This window comes from Ursus maritimus, unplaced genomic scaffold (assembly GCF_017311325.1).
Source record: "Ursus maritimus isolate PB19 unplaced genomic scaffold, ASM1731132v1 scaffold_25, whole genome shotgun sequence".
NCBI lineage: Eukaryota > Metazoa > Chordata > Mammalia > Carnivora > Ursidae > Ursus > Ursus maritimus.
In genome coordinates, this window is record NW_024425008.1 from 27,032,657 (window position 1) to 27,051,226 (window position 18,570).

An 18,570-nucleotide genomic window follows, 5' to 3' on the forward strand; every position below is an offset into this window, starting at 1 on the left:
AGAGAGAGCACGAGAGAGGGGGTAGGGTCAGAGGGAGAAGCAGACTCCCCACTGAGCAGGGAGCCCAATGCAGGACTCCATCCTGGGACTCTGGGATCAAACCTGAGCCGAAGGCAGATGCCTGCTTGTGTTCCCTCTTTCGCTGGCTGTCTCTCTCTCTCTTTAAAAAAAAAAAGATTTTATTTATTTATGTGACAGAGAGATAGCCAGCGAGAGAGGGAACACAAGCAGGGGGAGTGGGAGTGGGAGAGGAAGAAGCAGGCTCCCAGCAGAGGAGACTGATGCGGGGCTCGATCCCAGAACGCCCTGAGCCGAAGGCAGACGCTTAATGACTGAGCCACCCAGGCGCCCCTGTCTTTTTAAATTTCTTTCAATAATGTTTTGTAGTTTTCAGCATGAGTCTTGCATCTCCTTGGTTAACTTTATTCCTAAGTGGTTTATTCTTTTTGATGCTATTGTAAACAGATTTTTTTTCTCCTGAAACCGCAAAACTCCTAGAAGAAAATATAGGTGGTAAGCTCTTTGACAGCAGTCTTAGTGATGATTTTTTGGGGGTTTGACAACAAAAGCAAAGTCAACAAAAGCAAAAATGGGGACTATATCAAAGTAAAAAGTCTCTGCACAGCAAAGGAAACCATCAACAAAATGAAAAGGCAACCTATTGAATGGGAGAAAATATTTGCAAATCATGTATTTGATAAGGGGTTAGTATCCAAAACATGTAAAGAACTCATATAACTCAATAGCAAAATAGAATATTATTTTCATATAATTGGCCAACAGGTACATAAAAGGTACTCAACATCACTAATAATCAAGGAAATGCAAATCAAAAGTGCAATGAGATGTCATCTCACACCTGCCAGAATGACTATTATCAAAAGACAAGAAATAACAAGTGGTGGTGAGGATGTGGGAAAAAGGGAGCCCTTGTGCAGTATCGGTTGGAAATTAAATTGGTGCAATTGCTATGGAAAACAGTATGGAGGTTTCCCCTAAAATTAAAAATAGAACTACTGGCGGACCTGGGTGGCTCAGTCAGTTAAATGTCCGACTCTTGATTTTGGGTCAGGTCATGATCTCAGGGTCATGAAATCAAGCCCTGTGTCGGGCTCCATGCTCAGCCCAGAGTATGCTTGAAATTCTCCCTCCCTCTGCCTCTGCCTGCCCCCCTGGCTCATGCTCTTTCTCTAAATCAATCAATCAATCAGTCAATCAATCAGAATAGAACTACCATACAATCCAGCAATTCTATTTCTGGATATTTATGTGAAGAAAATGGAAAAAAAACTGTAGCATTATTTATAATAGCCAAAATATGGAAACAACCTACATGTCCATTAGTGGATGAATGGATAAATCATGGATGGTGTATACACAAAACAGAGTATTATTCACCCATTAAACAGAATGAAATCTTCCCATTAGCAACAACAGGGATAGACCTTGAGCATATTATGCTAAGTGAAATAAAAAATACTGTACATTCTCACTTTTATGTGGAATCAAAAAGCCCCCTACAAAACTGATGGATACAGAGAAGAGATTGGTGGTTGCCTGAGGTGAAGGGGAGGGTTGTGTAAAATGGGTGAAGGAAGTCAGAAAGTACAAATTTCCTGTTATAAATTAAATGTCATGAGGATGTAATGTACTACATAATGACTATTAGTTAATAATACTGTATTCTACATTTGAAAGTTTCTAAGAGAGTAAATCTTAAAAGTTCCCATCACGAGAAGAAAATTTTGTACCTGTACGGTGATGGATGTTAATCAGACATATTGCAGCGATCATTTCACAAAATATACAAACACCTGACATAAATATGTCACACATCAATGATATTCAATAAAATAAAATCAGTTGGAAAGTCTTCCTTCCTCTTCTGTTTTCTGGAAGAATTTGTGTAGAATTGTATTATTTTTTTCAATAAATGTTTAATAGAATTCACCAGCAAAGTCATCTGGGCTTGGAATTGTGTTTCCAGGAAGGTTTTGAACTAAAATTCAATTTAATAGAGCTATCGATGTCCTGAGTTCTCGCTGAGAAATGTTCTCTTCCTTTGTATTTCTCTCTATAAATTCTAGTCCCTATAACCTTTCCATACTCTGAACTCTCTCTCTCTCTCAAAATATTTTATTTTTAAGTTATCTCTACATTCCAATGGGTGGCTTATACTCACAACCCCAAGATCAAGAGCCTCATGGTCCACCAACTAAGCTAGCCAGGTGCCCCTGAACTTTGTCTAACTAAGTGAAACTGCTAGGATCAGCTTGGGTTCTCACTCCCTGCACTGCACCTGGAAACTCTCTCCAGGTAGTAACACTGTGGCAATTGGCAACTGTAGGGCTCACCTCACTTGTTTCTTTTTTTTCAGTCATTAATGTCTTTTGCTGCTTGTTGTCTCAAAATAATTGTTTCATATATTTTGTCTAGCTTTCTAGCTGCTTAATGTAGGAGGGTAAATCTGGTTCCTATTACTCAATCACAGCCAAAAGCAGAAGTCCTTTGAATTTTTTTAAAGATTTATTTGTTTATTTGGGGAGGTGGGCGAGGGAGGGCACGGAGCCTGACATGGGGCTTGATCCCACGACCCTGAGATCGTGACCTAAGCCAAAACCAAGTCAGATACTCAACCAAATGAGCCACCCAGGTGCCTTAGAAGTCCACTGAATCTTTAAGATTACTTTTGTATTTTCTCCCTGAAAGTTCTGCCTCTTCATTTTTTATTTTTTTTTACCATTTCTTGCTAGTTTTAGCAAACAATTCAAAAATTTCTCCCTATATAATTAACATATTTGATAATTACAATAGCTGAGAATCTCAGAGGTAAACATATCTCACTGTTTGCTGATTCTTATCCATGGGGGCTTGTTTTTGAGTTCATATTTAGCCTACGTTTATCTGTGACAATACTTTGGAGTTCGGATGGAGGATGTTTTCTTCCAGAGAGTGTTTTCATTTATATTCGCTGGCACTACCACCCTGGGATCATGTCAGCTCAAACTCAGACTCTCATGGGGGTAACATGACGCTTACAAATTCTGAGGAAAGACTATTAGTATCACTATTATTAACAGTAGCATTATCATTATTAGACTATGGTCCACCTGGAGTCACACACACTAAGACAGGTTTCTTTTTTGCTCCCTTTGCTGGCAGGCAGAATTTTTTTTTTCTAGCTCACCTTTCACTCAGCCTGTTGATGGTCTAAGCTCTCTTTTTCAGGGGCTTTCTTTTATTGCCCAAGACTTAGTCTCCTACTCTCCTACATCACTACTAAGTATCATGACTCTAGGATGGGTCCCCCTGGGCTTCCCCACAAATTTACCACTTGGGGATTTTGTATTTCTTTTTTCTTTTCTTTTCTCTTCTTTTTTTTCTTTCCTTTCCTTTTCTCTTTTCTTTTCTTTTCTTTTCTTTTCTTTTCTTTTCTTTTCTTTTCTTTTCTTTTCTTTTCTTTTCTTTCTTTTTTAACACTTGGAGATTCCTTTTATTTCCTGGACAGTTTGGTACTGAATTTAAGTGCGTATTTGTATAGTTTATCCAACATCTGAGTATTCTGCTACGTAAGACTTTTTAGAATATCAAGTTAGGCATACTCTTAAAAATGGAAGTCGCATTCTAAATTCCAAACTGTTCCTTATATTTATTTATTTTTTTTGCCATTGCTCTGGATTCATGGTCCTTGGTCAGCCCAACTGAACAAATGGTTCATTGACACACAACACATCTATCTCTAAAAATAGGAAAGAGATTTTACGTAGGGCACACTCTTAGCAGCAAATGTCCACTCTATTCATTGGTTTTGGACGTCAATTCCACATTCTCTGGGCAGAGCATCTGACTGGCACAGTTGGGATCAGGCTGAAAGAATACCAGTGAGATCGGTCAGGGCCCACCTCTGAGGATTGATGTAGCCGTTTTCAGAGAAAAAGAAAGTCATTATTCACTAAGAAGACACTTTAGGAGATATCTATTTTGCCTTCTCTACCGACCATAGAGCTTCAAAAAAGTTAATCAATCCAAATGACCTTAACTGTTTTAGCCTTAGTAGTAAAAATAACGGGCAATGTTTGAATGCTGCCTGAATTCCTATGTTGAATACAACTTTGGGCCATGTTTTTGGTTTCTTTTCTCGACTCATGGCATGGTTACCATGGGCCTTTTCACAAAGGCAAAGCTTTCATTTGATGAGGTCCTTTTCTTTCTTTCTTCTTCTTCTTTTTTTTTTTTTTTGGATTTTACTTATTTATTTGAGGGCGAGAGCATGAGCAGGGGGAGAGGTAGAGGGAGAGGCAGACTCTCCACCAAGCAGGGAGCCTGACGTGGGGCTTGATCCCAGGAGCCAAAGGCAGACTGAATCACCCAGGCGCCCCGATGAGGTCTTTTTCTTTCAGATCAGTTTTCTTTTTTATGAATTGTGTTTTTGGTATCACATCTAAGAACTCTTTCAGCTTAGGTCTTGGATTTTCTCATGTTTTCCTCTGAAAATAATTTTTCCTCTTACATTTAAATCTATGATCAGTTTTGAATTAATTTTTTTCTGAACATTTTGTTTTTAAATAATCTCTACACCCAATGTGGGGCTCAAACTTACGACCCTGAGATCAAGAGTCACATACTCTTCCCACTGAGCTAGCCGGGTGCCCCAGTTTTTAATTAATTTTGTGTAATTATATCTGAGGTTCAGGTTCAGGTTAATTTTTTTTTTTGCCTATTTTTTTATCCAATTGCTCCAGCACCATCCTTCCTCTAGGATCAAGGAAAGACTATCCTTCCTTTATTTTTTTTTTATTTTTTTAAAGATTTTATTTATTTATTCGACAGAGATAGAGACAGCCAGCGAGAGAGGGAACACAAGCAGGGGGAGTGGGAGAGGAAGAAGCAGGCTCATAGCGGAGGAGCCTGATGTGGGGCTCGATCCCAGAACGCCGGGATCACGCCCTGAGCCGAAGGCAGACGCTTAACGACTGAGCCACCCAGGCGCCCCTATCCTTCCTTTATTGAACTGCTTTTGCACCTTTATCAAAAATTGGTTGTGTGCACATCCAAAGCTGAGAACCAGAAAGCGAGACGAGGTCCTGAGCGTGTTATCTAATTCCTAGATTGGGCTTTGGCTGAAACTGAATTGCCCAGACTGTTCAGTTATGTGAGCCAGTACACTTCTTTTATTGATTAAGGCAGTTTGATTTGTGGTTTCTGTCTTAACTAATGCAAGAAAGATACAGCTCATATATTGGCAGGACTTAAATATAACCTGATGAAATATGTTACCGTATTTAGAGAAAAACCAGAAATGGAGTAAGGTCAGCCATTTAAGTATAGATAAAGCAGGGTGCTCTTGGCAAAATCCAGGATTGCCTCTTATTTGTTATTTTGTGGTCTAACATCCAACGTCCCTTTCTATTTGGGGGTAATCCCTCACCATGTCATGCCTCCCAATCTGGAGTTGAAGAGAAGACCCTCCCTCTTTCCACTGTGCCTACATCCAGGCCATAGGTATGTCATCTGTGTGAGATATAACTATGGACATTAGATTCTCCTGCCCAGGATTTTGAGTCTTGAGAGACAAATATAAAGAAAAGTTTAGAAATTATTCACAGCAGTACTGCTGTATTAGTTTTCTATTGCTGCCGTAACAAAGTACCACAAATTTAATGGCTTCAAACAACATAGATTTGTTATCCTATACTTTTTTTAAAGGTACTTTTATTAAAGCAAGAGGACTGGGCAGGAAGAGCCGCCCTTTTAGTTTTATATGTCAGAAGTTGGATACAAATTCACTGGAGTAAAATCAAGGTGTTGGCAAGACTGTGTTCCTTCCTGAGTTTGTAGGGGATAATCTGTTTCCTTGAGTTTTCCGACTTCCAGCCGCTCCCCCCTCCCCCACCCCTGGATTCCTTTGCTCTTGGTTCCCTTTCTTCATCTTCAAAGCCAGCAACTCTGACTCTTTCTGTTATCATGTCTGTCCATGACTACAGCTGGGCAAGGCTGTATGCTCTGTGATTAGATCAGGCCCACTTGCATAACCCAAGAAACTCTTCCCATCTCAAGATCCTTAACTTTAGTCACATGGGCAAAGTCCCTTTTGCCATGTAATGTAACATATCTACAGTTTCTGAGAATTAGGATGTGGGCATCTTTAGGGACCATTATTCTGCTTATCACTCTTGCTATCATTGAGAGTACAGTGGTGGCAGGACCATAGAGAGTGCAGTGGAAAAGGTATTCAGTGGAGACAATGCTAATGATGGCATCCTACCCTGACCTCCCATGGTGAGTGCTTGGTTGTGATTCCTGCTAACTGCCTCCCTTGTACCTGACCAGTTTTTGAGCCTGATAGTCCAAACATCTCATCAAGTCTGAGATACCTAATAGCTGTCCAATCAATTCACTTTCTTCTTAAATACAAGGTGACTTCCTGAGTTCTGTCTTCATGGGTAGCCACATTATTTCAAAGAGAACCATAACTTTAGAATTTAGGTATTCTGATTCCCTAGGAAAAGACCGTCTCTAATAAGAGGTCTCTACCTATTAGCCTTTTACCATAAATATTCAAATGATCTGACTACTTTTCTCTTGTTCTGATTCTGTACTGACCAAGCACCTTTTCAGCAGGCTTCTCCATAGGACTATCATCATGAGAACTATTATCATGGGCACAAATGTATTAGCTGTGTTAATTTTGAGCATTCCCGTTTGGGTAACAGTAATGTTTCATTATGAACTATTGGATTGGCATCCTCGATCTGGTAAGATTGTCTAGAAAGAGAGAGATCCACTCTAGGTGGGTGATAAAATCAAAATTCTGTACATGTAAGGCTGAAGGTTGGATTCTGGGGTCTGGCAAATTTAACAAGGAAATAAATGTCATCTCTTAGCACCATTTGGGAAATGGATTTATCTTAATTCCATACTGGATACCTGGATGTAACCACTTAGAAATGTTTATTTTAGGGACACCTGGGGGGCTCAGTCGGTTAAACGTTCAACTCTTGATTTTGGTTCAGCTCATGATCTCAGAGTCATGAGATCGAGCCCTGTCAGGCTCCGTGCTCAAGCACGGAGCCTGCTTGAGATTCTCTCTCTCCCTCTCCCTCTGCCCCTGCCCCCCCCAAATAATACATAAATAAATATTTTTTTGGTAAAGATTTTATTTATTTATTTGTCAGAGGGAGAGAGAGAAAGAGAGCACAAGCAGGGGGAGCGGCAGGCAGAGAGAGGAGCAGACTCCTTGCTGAGCAGGGATCCTGATGTGGGACTTGATCCCAGGACCCTGAGATCATGATCTGAGCTGAAGGCAGACACTTAACTGATTGAGCCACCCAGGGGACCCATAAATAAATAAATCTTAAAAAAAAAAAAAAAGAAATGTGTACTTTAGTAGCTAAAGAGCAATTGTGTGTCTCTTTTTATGTTAAGGACTCCTTTAAAGGGGAAGTTGAAGGGCACAAGCCTGGAAACCTGTCTTCTACTTGTTTTATATTTCCTGTTGTGGCTAAATATTGTTAAGATCTTCTTCTCCTTCTTCTTCTTCTTTTTTAATGTAATCTCTACCCTCAATGTAGGTCTCAAACTCACAACCCTGAGATCAAGAGTCACATGCCCTACCAAGGGCCCTTGTTAAGATCTTTAAAATGTTACGTCGAACAACTTAAGGAAATGATTCTATTAAGTCCAAAGCCTTGGTTTGCTTACCGTGTAGAATTTACTTTTATGTTAACTTTTCCTTCACTAACTTTTTTCCTAATTAAAATTTTAAAATGTTACCTTTTATGGTGAGATAGACAAATGGAAGAGTGCAAAAGACACATACATAGTCCAAAACAAAATTATCAAATGAAGATTAGTGAAACCACTGCCTAGGTTAAGAGCTGAACACTGCCAACACCCAGAAGCAGAACATCTGCCCAGATCATCAGTTCCGTCTCTGACCCCACCACTAGCTTGATTGTTCCTTTTTTGTTATATGACTCAGAATATGGCAAACAGTTCATCCTCCTGAAAACAACAAAAATGTTGGTAAAATATTGAAGAGTCAACAAGAAGATATGTTATTATCAGACTAAAATCTAGGTGAAGGCAGGATCTAGAGAGTTAAGTGAGCAATGATGTCACTTCTACCCTGGGGCATGTTCCTTAATTGGCAACTTAAGCTCGGTTTTTCTAGGCCTTGTGGGCCAAGTGCACAGAAGATAAAGCCCGGGGCCTGGTGGGAGTGGGAAGTCTAAAGCCAGGACCGCAAAGGGCTACAGTTTCGGTGTAAGGATAAACTATCAATAAATAGATTATTCAACAGACTGGAAAAAACATTGTCTTGGAAGGAGGAGCTTGAGAACTGTAGAGGGGGCACCGGACCCATAAGACAGCCCTCCCTCATATTGGATATGTAATCCAATACACAGCTCCTGGTGATTAAAAAAAAATCCCAAACAGTGAATATACCTTAAAGTGGTCCCTCCTGGCAGAAGGAGCAAATCCTCTCTGGAGGAATGAATCTTTATCTTAGGCCTCAAAGAATTCCCACAAATAATTTTCCAAGTAAAATGCAGCTCATAGTAAAAAAAAAAAAAAAAAGCACATGAAGAATGAAAATGAATAAAAACAAGCAACAACAGAAATGGGTCTCATAATTCCAATTATCTGTTAAATAAAAATAAACTAGTTTTTTTTCATTATTATTGACATAATTTCACTTACAAAGTAAAAAGCTTCAAGAGTACAAATTTGTTTTGGGGCGCCTGGCTGGCTCAGTCTATGGAGTGTGCGACTCTTGATCTCGGGATTGAGGGTTCGAGCCCCACATTGGGTGTAGAGATTACTTAAAACTAAACTAAACTAAAAAGTACAGGAGTGCCTGGGTGGTTCAGTTGGTTGAACGTCTGACTCTTGGTTTTGGCTCAGGTTATGATCTCAGGGTCTTAGGGTTGCGGGATTGAGCTCTGCATCTGGCTTCACCCTCAGTGCAGAGTCGGCTCAAGATTCTCTCTCTCCCTTTGCCTCCCCCCCACTCTTTCCCTTTCTCTCTCTCTCTCAAATAAATAAATCTTTAAAAGAAAAAAAAAGTACAGAAGAGGTGCCTAGGTGGCTCAGCTGGTTAAGCGTCTGCCTTCGGCTCAGGTCATGATCCCAGGGTCCTGGGATCCAGCCCTGGTTGGACTTCCCGCTCAGCGGGGGGCCTGCTTCTCCCACTCTCTCTCCCTGCACCTCCCCCTGCTTATGCTCTCTCTGTCAAATAAATAAAATCTTTAAAAAAAAACCACACCAAAAAACAAAAAAACAAAGAGAAAATAGCAACCCTGGGGCGCCCGGGTGGCTCAGTTCTGGGATGGAGCCCCTCCCCAACCCCTGCCCAGCAGGGAGCCTACTTCTCCCTCTCCCACTGCCTCCCTCCGCAGCTTGCGCTCTCTCTTTCAATAAATAAATAAAATCTTAAAAAAAAAAAGAGAATCTCTTTTCCTTTTCCCACTTTGAAACTTTGAAGTTTTAAAGTGCTATAGACAGCTTAGTTTTTAATATCCTGGTTTGTGATAAGCATAGGAAAAAACATTCTCAGTAATTCTCAGCCAACCCAACTGTTGGCTATCTGCCCAGTCTTGAAAACATAATTTTCAGCAACAAAACCCTCATATATGGCTCACTCATTATTACATAGATTTGGTTTTACTATTGGTCTAATTATGTCCTTTGAAACATAAAAGAGTATGTGACTAAGTCAGGAGATGGATTCTTGTCCCAGCTTTGTCAATAATTTGCTGTGGGACTTGGCAAGTCCCTTAACCTTAGTTTTCTCTACTGGGTTAACAATTATCAAGATAGAATCATAGAACGTTAGAACTGGCAGAGACTTCAGAATTGACAAAGTACAATTTCTTTATTTAATGGAGGGTTTGAGTGACTTACCCAGGAGCTTTCTAGAACAAGCACTCAGTCTCCCGCATCTCAGACCAGTGCTTTTTTATATCAGGCTTTTTTTCAGTGTCGTTCCAAGAAACAAACAAACAAACAAAACCCCGAGAAGTGAAAGCACTAAACAAATATATGGTTTTTTAGAAAAGCCAGATAACAATGTTAACCATTAGCCTGCACCGTAGCCAGAAAGCTTGTCTGAAAATGAACCCCGTCTAACTTAAAGATGATTTAAAATTCAGAAGTTCTAAAACTATGTGAGAAAAGGTCGAAGAGTAAAAGGTAAAGGAAAAAATTCAGCTTGGAGAATACCCATAAAGGGGAAACAAAACTCCAACGAGAGTACTTACATTCTTTTATCATTTCTTTCCGGTTTTTTCCTAACTTGGGCAGGGTGAAACCAGGGAAGAGGAGATTGCCTGTTTTTACACATTTTTGAAGGAATGGTGTGCAATATGGGTTCGTGAAATCAAATTATTTGCCTTAACTATACTACATATTACATCAGTCGTCTAATTTAGCGCCATTCCCTCTCCGGCCACTACCCAAAACAACGCGCTAAAACCTTCGAACACCGCAGTCAACGCAGAAACTCCAAGTCCCGAAATGCTCCGCGGCCTGTCTTCACCGCCTTCTCCCAAGAGCTGACTTTTGTCCTGGGAGTTGTAGTCATTCAGAGCTTTAATTTCCGGGATGGGGGGAAAAGACGCACGTCCGTGGAACTACATTTCCCAGGAAGCTGTGCGCGCCCTTCTCCGCCCTCGCCGGTGTAGGACTCCACCCCCTCTCTTTCGTCTCTCCCTGGACTGCACTGCTCATGCCTTCCTGGTAGTCTGAGCTGGGAGAAGTTCACTCCGATCAGCTGATCCCAACTGACAACAGGAGAGGAGGAAGCCCGGGAGGCAGAGAAGGAGGAGGGGGGTGCGGAGATGGAGATGAGGATGGATCCACCGGTGCCCTGAGGAACAGCCCCCGCCCCCGCCGGCTCTCTGCGGTCCCCCGACGCCGCCTCGCCGCGTAAGAGCCGCTCAGTGGTGGGATCCCCGGGCTGCCGCGGGCTGGGAGGGAAGGGCACGGCCCTGCGCGGGGCGAGCGATAGTCCTGGAGCTCTGGCCGCCCCTGGGGGGGAGGGTGGGGGCGGGTGCGGCTGGGGTGGGGGTGGGGTGGTATAAACAATGGATTCGGCTCTGGCCTCTATTAGCGTGGGGGCGGATTTTGGGGGACCTTCTTTGTTTAGACTCTGCTCGTGCCCCTCGGGTTGTGGTGGTGTTGCCCGGGAGGAAGGAAGGGTGAGGAATCCGCGGCTGGAGAGAGGTGTCGAGGCAGGGGCCCGAGTGGGCAGATTGTTTGCTTGGCCGGTCGGGCGGTGCGGTGTTCTTTTGAAGGTTGATTTTATATTTTTCTGAATTGTGGCAAATTTCGATTTTTGTTTCCGTTGTGGGAGCTGGTTGGGCATGGCTGAGGTTAGGGTGTAAATAAGGTTTCCTAGTCACTCCTTTGCCTTCCTTGTTCGTCTAAAAATAAGATTGATAGATTGATTACTAGGGGGAGGAGTGAATATTTGTAAGGAGGACTTTACATTTGGTTGGGGTATTAGAGTGGAGGTCAAGGCTAAGAGGGGTTAAGAATATAATTGTAGAAGTGACAAAAGCCTCTTTCCTGCCCCAGTTATCTTTTCTTCGTTTTTTCTTTTTGAAGTTATTTTTAAGTTAGTTTTTGAGTGACAAAGAGAAAAATTATTTGTTTTAACTCACTGCAGGCCTGGCTTTGCAGTGGGCCTTAGAAGAGGAATTCTGTCTCCTGTTGCTCCCTTTTTTTGCAGTTAGAGAAGGGACAAAAGGAAGTGCAATAATTGTTTTTTATTGTTTTTGAACATGACGTGGTGACTTTGGTTTTCAGGCTTACGGTTCTTAATAGGCATTTGTCTAGAGTTGAAACAACCTAAGCAGATCTGCCAAAGACTTTGATGGAGCTCATTTCTTTAGGTTTTTACAGGCCTCTTTATTCACCTCACAAGTGTGTGTTGCAGGTTAGGGAAGCGCAGAGGGTTGTCCTTCCAAGGACTATTTGCTAAATGATTTTGATTCTGAATTTAATAACTGGATGAACAGAGAATTTCAATCTGTGAAATGAAAAGACAGTGTCTCTGAAATGCCTTGGGCCTAGAGGTAGTGGCTATTTTCAAAGGGAGGAGCCTTGCCCATGATTTTGAGAAGAAATTTTTAGGGTCAGAAGTAGCCTGTGTAAGTTTTACAAGCAAGAATGAGATTTCTCTCAGGAGTTCTGGCCTCTTATTTAACCACAATCTTTTTTTTTTTTTAAAGGTGCACTTCTGTTTTTAGATTAGTGAAATCCTTTTCCTTCCTCTATTCTAGGTATCCCCTGAAATATTGACTTGAGGTTGGATTATATTGCAAAGCTCCTGACCACTCTCTTTCACTACCAAAACCTTGTGGCTGAGGCCCAACGGAAGAGCCCACCTCAGTGAACCTATCAAATCTCTCTCAAATAGCCATAAGAGACCCTTTCAAGTTAATTTTGACCACAAACTTTGCTTGCACTTTATTGGAGGATAAAACCATCAAACCAAATCAACGTTGCTGCTGATATAGGAATCTTGGAGGCAGAAAATTAAAAATTCGAACATTTGTGAGTGTGAAGAATTCTAATAGGACACCGAAGGTTTGTTTTTGTTTTTTAAGGTGTTCAGAATCCTGTGACAGTTCTCTGCAGTCCTCAGACTCAAAGCCTTTGTTTTCAGTCCTGGGGAAAGCCCAGGGACCGTTATATGGTGGGTGATTTCCTTGCCAATCTGAGTATGAGTGCTCAGACTTCCCCAGCAGAGAAGGGCCTGAATCCGGGACTGATGTGCCAGGAAAGTTACGCCTGCAGCGGGACTGACGAAGCGGTCTTTGAGTGTGATGAGTGCTGCAGTCTGCAGTGTCTCCGCTGCGAGGAGGAGCTCCATCGGCAGGAGCGCCTGAGAAACCACGAGCGGATAAGACTCAAACCTGGCCACGTCCCTTACTGTGATCCCTGCAAGGGCACCAATGGGCATTCGCCCGGTATTAGGCAGAGGGCAGCCGTGAGGTGCCAGACCTGTAAAATCAACTTATGCCTGGAGTGCCAGAAGAGGACTCATTCCGGGGGTAACAAAAGGAGACACCCCGTTACTGTGTACCATGTCACTAAGGTCCAGGGGTTACTGGAGGAAGAAGAGCTGGATGAGGAGACCAGGAGGAAGAAGATGACTGAGAAGGTTGTGAGTTTCCTCCTAGTAGATGAAAATGAAGAAATTCAGGTGAGCCTGTGGGTGAAGTGGGAGTCCTGTGGTCGTGGAGCAGATCTCTTGTTGGAAGGTAGCTCTCAAAAGGAAAAGTCCAAGAAGAGCTCACATTTTGATCCTTAAAGGGCGAAACCCCTGAAAACTTAAGTTGCGTGGAGTCAGATTTCGTCACTTACCGGTTGTGTGACCTTGGGCTGAATTACTTTATCTCTTGGAGCCTTAGTTCTGTTACCTATAAATTGGAGACAGTGCCTACTTCATCGTGTGGTTGTGAGGATGAAATGGAACCGTGTTTGTAAAGCCCGTTGCATAACAAGTGCTCAGAAGATGGTAGCTATTGTTATTATCGTTTTTGGGGTTGTCGTGAGGGAGACCTGACTTAGATCAGCTTTCTGAGTGAGAGTGCCTGGCAAGTTGTGAATAACTGGGCCTGGCGAGGGGCTGTGTGTGCAGTATAGGAGACACAGTGGGTCCCCTGGGAGTGCCAGGCAGTAAGTCATAAACGTGCTAGCTCAATTTAGAGAGGGGGTGGTCTTATCCTTTTGATAAGGATAGTATTCTGCCCAGATGGCCTCTTCTTTTCCTGTATAAGCTGATCAGGAAAAGCCAGTGAGGGCACCTGCCGTTACAGGACTGGAGACTATTTGATTGGTTTCCGAGTTGGGGCAAGGGTAACGGGTGATGGGAGCAAGCTGGAGAGATGGTGGCGTGTGACAGGGGTGACTGGGGAAGGGGTGGTATAACGTTTGTACTTTCCGGTGAGGGTAGTATAATGTCCATGCTTTTGAGTGAAGACTGCTTGAATTCCATGCCCGCTTCCCCACTCACTGAGTGTGTAACCGTGGAGAGTGATTGGAGCTTTGTGCCTCAGTCTCTCTTGTATTTCACGGTAGTAGTTGAGAACATTCAGAGAGAGAGAGTAAGGAATGGAAATGGAAAGGCCCTTATCACAGGGTCTGGCACATAGTGTCCAGTACCAGCTCCTTGTTTCTGTCAGTGTCATGGGGTATTTGTGGTAAATCGACTCGGTACTTTTCAGCAGTGATGACTCCTCAAGTCTCCAGGTTGGGGAAGAACCTTTGTAAGTTGCTGTTTGACAATTCTCCAGTTGCCCGCTAAGAATTTTTCAGCTCTTTTTCCTCCTTGGTAAGGTTATGGAAATGCATTACATCATGATTCCATTGTCAGCTAAATACTTTGCTAACACAGACTTCTTTATTGGCTGAGAGGGACTAATGGAGTTATGGAAGAGTGACCCAGATCCCAGTCTGCCTCCCTCGTTAGCAATAATGTCTTCATTATGGTTATGCTCTAATTGGGTGGCGGTGTCGCCTAAATGTTTTATAAATGGAGCACTTGGACTTGGATGATTCTTGTTGGTTTTGCCACCAGTTCACCCTATGGAAAGTCATACTTCGGATTGCTGTCACTTTTGTAAAGCGAGAGGAAGATTTGGGATGAACCAGTAATCCTCATGGATGTTGCGTCGGCACCAAAAAGAATATCTTTTGAGGGGAGGAAGATGTGTATTTTTTCTTTTTGTGCCATTGATACATGTTCTTTAGTAGAGAATTAGGAAAATATACGGAAGTGTGATGAAGAAGACAAATCCAACTGCCCAGAGATGATACTTGTTCATCTTTTTTCTTGCAGTGTATAGTAATGTATGTAATTGGGTGGTTTGTAAAGATTCCTCCCGTTTTGATTTCCTTCTTAAACACTGACCCCTTCCCGAGAAGTAACAATTTCTGAAGCTTAAGCAGCACTGGTTGGGACTAATGGATTACACATAGAATTTATTCTTTTTAAGTGGTGATTTGTTCTCCCAGAGTCACAGTGGAAAAATACTTTGAGAAAATGTTGGGTTCTGTTTTCTTTCTTCCTTTCTTTCTTTCTTTCTTTCTTTCTTTCTTTCTTTCTTTCTTTTTTAAAGATTTTATTTATTTATGTGACAGAGAGATAGCCAGCGAGAGAGGGAACACAGCAGGGGGAGTGGGAGAGGAAGAAGCAGGCTCCCAGCGGAGGAGCCCAATGTGGGACTCGATCCCGGAACGCCGGGATCATGCCCTGAGCCGAAGGCAGACGCTTAACGACTGCACCACCCAGGCGCCCCTGGGTTCTGTTTTCTAACGTGAATGTCCAAAACAATTAGATGATTGTCTAATACGAATCTAGATTATAAATTCAGCCAGCACGTGAACTCCTGGAGAGCAGGACTGTATCTTAGGCCCTGTGTCATGTACGGTGGTAGGCACATTGTCAGCGCATAAATACCTGTTGATAGGTCAGTGATGTCACATCTCAACTTTAGTTTTTAAAAAATGGGTATCATGCACATACCTAGTTATAACCTAAAATAACATAAAAGGACATATGATGGCAAGAGTTTCCCTTCTACTCCATCCCCTTAGTCTCCTTCTTTAGAACAATCACCGTGAACAACGAACTGTGTGCTCTTTTAGAATTTTATGACATGTACTTATTAATATATGTATGTATCCTTTTTATTTTTAAACAAAAATGAAATCTGATATGCTTACTGTTCTGTCCCTGAGCTTTTTTTCACTAAAGGATACATCTTGTTGGTATATCAGTACATCTTATCAGTACATTGAGGTCTACCTCATTATTTAAAGGCTGCCTGCTATTTTGTTGAATGGGTTTTCTATAATTTGAGCCTGTTAGTGGATATTTGAGTAGTTACAAACAAGGATATGTTGAATATTCTGTGAATCTATTTAGAAATGGAATCTCTTTGTCAGGTGATGTGTGCATTTTATTTTATATATTTTATTTTTATTGTTAAAATATTTATTTATTAGAGAGAATGAGCGTGTGCGCACGCATGTGCATGAGCAGGGGGAGGGATAGAGGGAGAGGGAGAAGCAGACTGCCCACTGAGCAGGGAGCCTGATGATGCGGGGCTTGATCCCAGGATCCGGGATCATGACCTGAGCTGGAGGTAGATGCTTAACTGGCTGAGCTACCCAGGCGCCCCGGATGTGTGCATTTTAAATTTAGATAGATAGTAACAAATTTTTGAACCTCATTTTCTTAGCCTCTGAAGTACTTCAGTGAGTCCCCTGCATTCTGATCTTGACTCATAATAGCTAAAATTTGAAGAGCTCTTACTATGGTTGTTAGAAACTGTTCTTAGCACTTTATATGTATGAGCTCATTATATCCTGATGATAACTATGTTATTAGTTTCTTATTGCTGCTGTGGCAAATTCCCACACATTTAGTGGCTTAAAACAACACAGATTTATTTTCTTGGAGTTTGGAGGTCAGAAGTCCTAAAGTGGGTCTGTATGGCTCTGTTTCTTATGGGACTCTCAGGGAGTATTTCCTTATCTTTCCTAGCTTCAGGAGGCTGCCTACATTCTTTGGCTTGTGGCCCCATCATCTAGCTTCAAAGAGATCAATGTAACATCTTCCAGTCCCTCACTCTGTCTCTGTTGTCATACCTCCTTCTTGGCCCTCTTGCCTCCCTCTTACAAGGACACTTTGATTACATTGGACCCACTTGGATAATCTAGCACCGTTTTCTCTCAAGGTGTTTAATGCAGGCACATCTGTAACGTTCCTTTTGCCACATAAAGTGAGATATTCATAGGTCTCGGGGATTAGGATGTGGTGAGTACGGGGTGCAGTTTCAGCCTACCACACCCTGTGAAGTAAGTTACAGTTAGTCTGGGCTTCTGTGTATGATAGAATACCATGTGCCATTTTATTACATACCATTCAGTAGCATATAAACAACAGAAGTTTATTTCTTGCAGTTCTGGAGGCTGGGAATTCCAAGATCAAGGTGCTGGCAGATTCAGTGTCTGGCGATGACTGACTTCTTGATTCACAGACTGCCATCTTATCTTCTCCCTGTGTCCTCAGGTGCTGGGAGTTCTAGAAATCTTTTATAAGGGCACTAATCTTATTCATGAAGACCCCACTTCATGACATGATCACGTCCCAAAGGCCCCACCTCCTAATACCGTCACATCAGGGGTTAGATTTCAACATGAATTTTGGGGGGACACAAACATTTCATTTATAGCGTTGTGTTTTATGGGTAAGGACACCGAAGGACAGAGATGAAGTAACTTGCCAGGATCAAGTTACAGTAAGTGGCAGAGGATTTGAACACAAGCGTCTGGCTCTAAAATCCTTGCTGTAACTGTGACACTCCAGTTGTCCCTGACCAAGTCATTTAAGCTTTCTGATTGAGCTTTATATGGCCAAGTAGCATCAGCTCACCAGTTCCTCCGGGCTGCTGTGAAGAGCAGCTAAAACAGTTCTGTATCAATGCAAGACGGGGTTACTGAAGAACTGTTCACTCACAGTAGTAAAGATTCTGGGAGTGAGGCTCCATCTTTGTTTTTCTTTTTATGTTTCTAGGCATTTGTGGGTTTTGACCATTTTCAGTTTTGTACATAGGAATTATTTTAGAAGCTTGTAGGCTGTCACTTATGTGTGGTTTTCTCAAATTCGTTGGCCTAGAGCCCCCTAAGATTTGTCGCTTATGGGTTGAATATTATTCATTTTCTTTTGGAAAACCTGAAAGTTCCTTTTAGAAACAAAAACGTTTCTTTTAGAAGTGTGAATTTTGTCATTACCTTGTCATTTGAGTGTGTACTGTAGTGCTAAATTTGAGGAGAGACTGGCTTTTGGTTTCAGAAGCAGGAATTCATTTGTGGCTCTTAAACGGACACGTTTGGTCTGTTAGCCAAAGCCTTCATTAATTGATCACAATTAATTGTGCATATATTGTGTGCCAGGCACTTTCTAGGTTTCAGGGATACATGGCTAATAAGACTTGATCCGAGGCCTCATAGACTTACCTTTCAAGCAGGGAAAGTGGAGTTCTCACGTGTAAAATGTGTAAAAAGATGGCTCAGGTGTAGTATTAAGCGAGAATGACTTGGAAGCTACTTGTGCCGGATTATCAGGGAAGGTTTTATTGTAGAGATGACTTTTGAGCAAGGACCTGAAGGATAATACTACCTGGGGAAATAGACCTCCAGGCAGAGGGCAGTGGGAACAAATAGAAGGTGGATGGTGTGTTTGGGGTATAGGAAGAATGCCAGTGTGTCTGGAGGGAGCTGGCAGAGAGTGGCAAGGGCAGAAGCACAGAGGTAAATGGGTTCCAGATCATGTGGGGCCTTGCAGGCCATAGAAACAAGTGTGGGTTTTTTTTTTTTTTTAAGATTTTATTTATTTATTTGACAGAGATAGAGACAGCCAGCGAGATAGGGAGCACAAGCAGGGGCAGTGGGAGAGGAAGAAGCAGGCTCCCAGGGGAGGAGCCTGATGTGGGGCTCGATCCCAGAACGCCGGGATCACGCCCTGAGCCGAAGGCAGACGCTTAACCGCTG

At 42.3% G+C, this 18,570-nt stretch overlaps 1 protein-coding gene across 1 annotated transcript in view; it reads left to right on the forward strand.

Annotated features, from left to right (window-relative positions):
* Window positions 1-10,687: 10,687 nt before the first annotated feature.
* ZFYVE1 (zinc finger FYVE-type containing 1) overlaps window positions 10,688-18,570 on the forward strand; it is a 56,001-nt gene continuing 48,118 nt past the window's right edge. Inside the window, exons 1-2 of the mRNA XM_040641689.1 lie at window positions 10,688-10,929; window positions 12,288-13,213. Of these exons, the coding sequence (XP_040497623.1) occupies window positions 12,701-13,213 (513 nt within the window). The 5' untranslated portion in view covers window positions 10,688-10,929; window positions 12,288-12,700. The remainder of the gene's footprint in view (window positions 10,930-12,287; window positions 13,214-18,570) is intronic.